Source organism: Anneissia japonica, unplaced genomic scaffold (genome assembly GCF_011630105.1).
Source record: "Anneissia japonica isolate Jap-2015-1 unplaced genomic scaffold, ASM1163010v1 scaffold514_len65802_cov208, whole genome shotgun sequence".
NCBI lineage: Eukaryota > Metazoa > Echinodermata > Crinoidea > Comatulida > Comatulidae > Anneissia > Anneissia japonica.
The window spans coordinates 39,212-44,859 of NW_022718959.1; the positions used below are offsets into that span (position 1 = coordinate 39,212).

Here is a 5,648-nt window from a genome sequence, read left to right on the forward strand (position 1 = left end):
TATAGGCCTATGGTCTTATAACAGTATTTAGAGACAGGGAGGCAGGAAAAACAAGGAAGGGTATTGTGACATGCTTCATGGAAGAAAAGCAATTTTTTGAAACAGGACATTATTCTTTCACAATAAAATATTAAAGAGCAAGTTATAAGTTCACCTATTTGAGCAGCAAAGCAGTACATAATGATTGAACTGTACGTACAGGTGAATAATTAAAATACCGTGACTTACGGAATGTGTACATTTTACTAATGATGCCAATAAAAAGTACTTTTCATCATAACAGATAAACAGAATAACGATTTCTGGAACTTAGTAAATTAGCATCATGTTCTGTAATATGAAAAAATATATAACGTTTTATTTTTAAGTTCCGGGACATAGTTTCCTAATATTGTCCAAGGACATAATTCTTTTCATATATTCTTTGCCATTTTGCTCACGAATCACTGCGTAGATACGACCATCGATTGACCACGAAGCTGTAACACATTCCTTCTTTTTGAGTGCAATTATTAAGTCTCGTCGATATCTTGTGAGATCTTCCTGGATTGATCTACAAGTACCTTTTAGTTTTTTCTAGCCTTAATAATAATTTCATTGCGTTTGTGATAGTGGCAAAACTTCACGATGATGGGCCTTGCTTTGCCTGCCATCTGCTTTCCAATACGTTGAGATCAATCAATGTCGTCTAGAGTAAGATTGATATCCAAATCAGAGTTAACCAATTTAATGATGACACTATCCGTATTCTCAGAGGTCTGTTCTTCAATGCCGAAAAAACGAAGACAATTTCTCCGGCTATATTGTTGTAAGCCTATCAATAATGCTGTCTTCACTCACTTGTAGTTTATTAACTTGGACGGTGAGTGAATGGATATCATCCTGCTATTGGAGTTATTTGCTTACTAATAAGAACGTCAAGTTGTTTTAATACAGCTGGGCTTGCAAATGCCTCTTCAATATGGCCTTTTAAAATCTTTTTAAAATCCACGCTAGACAACAATTCGGCTATCGCATGTTTTGCGATAGCCTGTTGTTGTTTTGCAATAGCCTGTTGATCTTGTGTCTGGCTTCTGGTATGGCTCATTATTGAAGGGAAACAAAAATTCTAATTTCTTAATGGATTGTAATACCTATGAGAATACAATATTAGTTGAGCCAACGAAGAAATACTCACAAAAGGTTAGCACATAATTGTCCGATTAAAAATCACAATCGGAGAGACGATCAATGTACGTGTGCTCTCGTTGACTTCTAAGAAACTTTTAGATATAATGTTGTCGATTTCCGTTGAAAATGCATTGGCGGAGAGGTCAGGTGCTCTGTATACTATTCCTATTATGATGTTTTTACTTTTACTAGGAATTTATAAATAAACTTTCACAGATATTATTTTCGGGTTTGATGTCGATTCTTTCAATAGCGTTCATATGTTCATGTATATAGATGCCAACACTAACCCCTTTTATATTTTGGCTATTTAAATGAGGGAAAAGCGATTTTTTTTTTAACCGGATTCGAAACCTGAATACTTCTGACCAATCAGAAGTCTTGCTGCTCTCTCTGCAAAAATCCGAGTCACATCGAAAATGGCGACAGAAGTGTGTTAGAAGTTGGTCGATGATACACTAGAGGCAATTCTAGTGCAAGTTGAGCTCGCTCCTATATTATACAATAAAGACTCCATAGAATATAAGAACGACGTCAAAAAGGGACAAGTATATGCCGAAATTGGTGCCAGGTTTGGCGTCACAGGTAAGTTTCTCAGTCATAGCAATAACATAGGCCTAGGCCCTAGCCTAGATGAGGCATAGGGCCGCCGGCTAGGCCTAGGCGCTAGACAAGACATACTGGGCATTCAGACTGTGTTCTCGGTGCATGTTCTGGGCACATAATGTTTTCGGCACATGTCATTTTTTGTAGTCTGAACGTATGCTAATGGAATTTATGTCGAGCACAGAATGTTCTAGCTAGAACCCAGTTGAACCACGTTCTCGGAACAAAATGTTTTCGAACTACGACTCTAGAATGAAGTCTGAACGTGTGCCGAGCATAAAATGTTATAACTCGGCGGGCTTCAGTGACGTGACCTGACCTGCTTTGACATTCTTCCGAGGCGCAATGTACACATGTTAGGGCAAATAGAAAAATTTATTAGATTGTCACTCTCGCCAGCATCAAAAATTTGGGAAATATTGATGCGGGAATAATTTTTTTTTTTTTGCCGCATCAATTATTTCAACAGCATAAAAATAACAATGCAATTTTGTGACTTTAAATACATTTTCTTTAAAAAACTATAAAATGAAACCAGTTTTTATACAATATTTACTATTACATACCAAATATAAAAAAAAGTCCCCTCCCTCATCGATAAAAACAAAGGCGAAATAGGCCTAATCTATAATTGTTCCAATTAAAAATAAAACCGCCCTTCATCATTTTTTTTTTAGATGATAAGAGTGATAATCTAATAATATTTTCTATGTGCTCTTATAATACAGCAGTACTACTGTTCTCTTGATTAATTTATGCTGTAGGCCAACATTTTTTGGAACAAAACAAAATTCTGAAAACATGTTCTGACAGAGGAAGCACATGAAGTGCAGTCATCGAAATGAATTGCATAGTTGAAGTTTGGGAAGAAGGGAGCTAAGCACAAAATACCAAAGGATCTGGGAATAAGCAACTGTTCCAAAAGGTATCCGACAATCTTGAGATTTCCACAAAGACCCTGGGATCGTATAAGATACTGCATTCTTATATTATTATCAGTTTTAAGCTTTATAAATTATGATTACAGGGCTTAAGCTGGCAAAAAGAAATATTCAACAATTTTTTTGGCTATTTTGGTATGAAATTAATTAGCCAAATAGAAATTGCTGAGCCTATATAACAAGTCATTACTAACCTCCAGAGCTACATACTGCAGGCCTTTAGTAATAACTAAAACTAAACATACAGTATAATATAATTAATATTAAACCTAAAATTGAAATTACCTCAACCTAAAACTGAATATAATAATAAAAATACTGTAGTTTATTTCATAAAGGAGCATTCGATAGTTAAAAACTTAACTCTGATGTTAAAACTGCTTCAACACTGCATATATTTCAACGAAATTTCAAGATTTTATATTAATCTGCAGCCTAACTTTGTGCAGTATGTTGTAGAGTAGGTATAGCCATATTTAAAAATGCTTTACCTTTGTTTATAATCAAATTGTAACTTGATGTTTATCTTCAGGGGATCAAGTAAAAGCAAAGTTCAACCATATGAGAGATGGCTACCGAAAAAATTTAGAAAAGATTTGAAAATCAACACGTAGTGGAGCAGCAGTAGTTTTTGTGAAGCCCTATAAATGGTCAAAACAACTCCAGTTTTTAATAGCTCATTTACAACCCAAAAAGTAAGAACGATTGATTTTGAAATAATTATGTTCACAGACCTTGAAAAAAAAATAAAAAAAAATATCAATTCCAATGGAGTAGTTTTAAAAAAAAATTAATTATCAATTGCTAATACAGTAGAACCCTTATTAAGGGGACACCTTAATAGGGGTGTCCCCTTAAAAGGGGTACCCCTGTTCATGGGACACTACACAAAAACTTGAAATTGTCCCCTTAATAGCATGTTTTCATACAATTATGTTATATTGACATAAGATTCAATTACAGAAGAATTGGAAATAATTTGCAATGCAAATACGATTTATTTATAATATGAAAAACAAAGAAATCCCTGTGGTTAAGGGTAAAAATGTCAAGATCGTGGTTTATACGAAGTAACACATACAGTATGGGCCTATACTGATATTCACTCTAAGGATTCAGGAAAGAAAATTCTTGTTTATTGCTAAAAAGGTGTCAAAATATAAGGGTGAATGAATTGTTCTTATTTTGAGACTGTTGTAGTTGTAAAAAAGCATTAGGTGTTCCCTTAATAGGGGTTATTTAACCATTTGGCACACTCAGAAAGTGTCCCCGTTCCCTTAAATAGGGGTGTCCCAAAGGAGGGGGTTCTACTTTAAAAAGGCAAAAATTGTGACAGATTTAAATAGTTATAATGATATACTGTAATGTACATTTATTTCCCAAAGCAGTGCTTGTTCTGCCATGCAACTTTGCCAGCGTCTGAATCAAAATACTGGGCAAACTTGTTGCGAACTTCAATAGCGTCCTTCGATCCATGAATCCTCTTTTTTCCAAAGAATTAAGACAACCCCTCACAGTGATCTAAGATGTCTTGTGGGTTTTCAATTTGCATCTGTCCAGGAACTTTTCCAACAGGGCTTGTGAATTATGAAGGACACATGTTGCTTTGATTACATGATCTGTATTCTGTGGTGCAAGGTTAATCACTCGAAAAAAAATTCTAAATCTCGCACATAGCTGCCCAAAAACATTTTCAGAAATTCTTTTACCCCTTGAGTGCCTGTAATTGTAGATCCTCTTCTGATCTGTCAGTGCCTTGCCAGGAAAAGGCCCCATCATGGTCATGTTAAGGGGAAAAGGCCTCATCATGGTCATGTTATAAGGGGGAAAGCCTCATCACCTAAAATGACATGGGGCATTTCACCCAACTCAGGTGCACCTGGTAAACATTTTAAGCCAGGAAATTTCACTGTGCCCTTATCAATTGCCTTCGAGAGTGTGCTTCTTGCGAAGATACCCCCGTCACTTGCTGAACCATAGTTGCCAACATCAATATTGTAAAGCAATAATTAGCATCATCTAAGGCCAAAAGGACAATCGAAAAATGGCCCTTGTAACAAAAATACTTCGAGCCACTGTTGTTAGGAGCTTGAATATGACGTTTTCCATCAATAGCTCCTAGGCTTTTTGGGTAGTTCCATCGGAGGTAAAAGTCGTTTGCTAACTTTTCCCATTCGTCAGGTGATGATGGCATTACCATGTAAATACCGCTTAGTCTTTCCAATATTGCCACACGGACTTCTACAATGATCATTGACACTGTTAAAATGCCCATTCTATAGCTGTAATGGAATGATCCATATGAGTCACCGGTTGCTAAAAATCTGTAAATAAACGAATGAAAACATATTAAACTGGTTTTAGATAAAACAATGCATTGCCTCTTTTGCTTTTGTTTATTCCAATGTGATCCATTTTTAATGTGTTATGTCGAGTTATCTAATTACATATGTGTAAAATTTACATTAGTTTATACCTTAAACAGACAGATAGACGTTCTCTTGGTGAGATGGCTTTTCTGAACCGCGTGTCTTGTTTAACAATATCATCATGGATCAAGTTCAAAATGGTTTCAAATTGTTCTTCCGTCATCCGAAAATAGGCAAAATACTGATCTTCAATTGAATTTAAATCGTTTGTTATCAGGGAGACAAAGTGGCCAAGTTTTGGTCTCTTCTGGTTGATAGGGTTGACCCACACAGCATAGCAGGTCGAGATCCATGAAAAGTCGTATATAAAGATGTGGGTTACCCACATCTTTATAATTACACAAGTAATTAAAATTGTTTATTCACAGATTAATCTGACTGATAAACAATTCTACTATATTTGGCTGGTGCATATGAACTTCTATTTAGAGACATAATTTCATTATTTTCTTTCCAAAAATATTAAACGTTAACTAGCACCTCATAACGACGCCGTTGTATT

The 5,648-nt window shown here is 35.4% G+C and overlaps 1 protein-coding gene across 1 annotated transcript; it reads right to left on the reverse strand.

Annotated features, from left to right (window-relative positions):
- Positions 1-4,623: 4,623 nt before the first annotated feature.
- On the reverse strand, positions 4,624-5,390 carry LOC117110682. Its single transcript, XM_033253446.1, has 2 exons — positions 5,194-5,390; positions 4,624-5,041 (listed from the first exon to the last, which is right to left on the reverse strand). The coding sequence occupies exons 1-2, from the start codon at positions 5,307-5,309 to the stop codon at positions 4,624-4,626; spliced, it is 534 nt and encodes a 177-aa protein (XP_033109337.1). The 5' UTR covers positions 5,310-5,390.
- Positions 5,391-5,648: the final 258 nt, after the last annotated feature.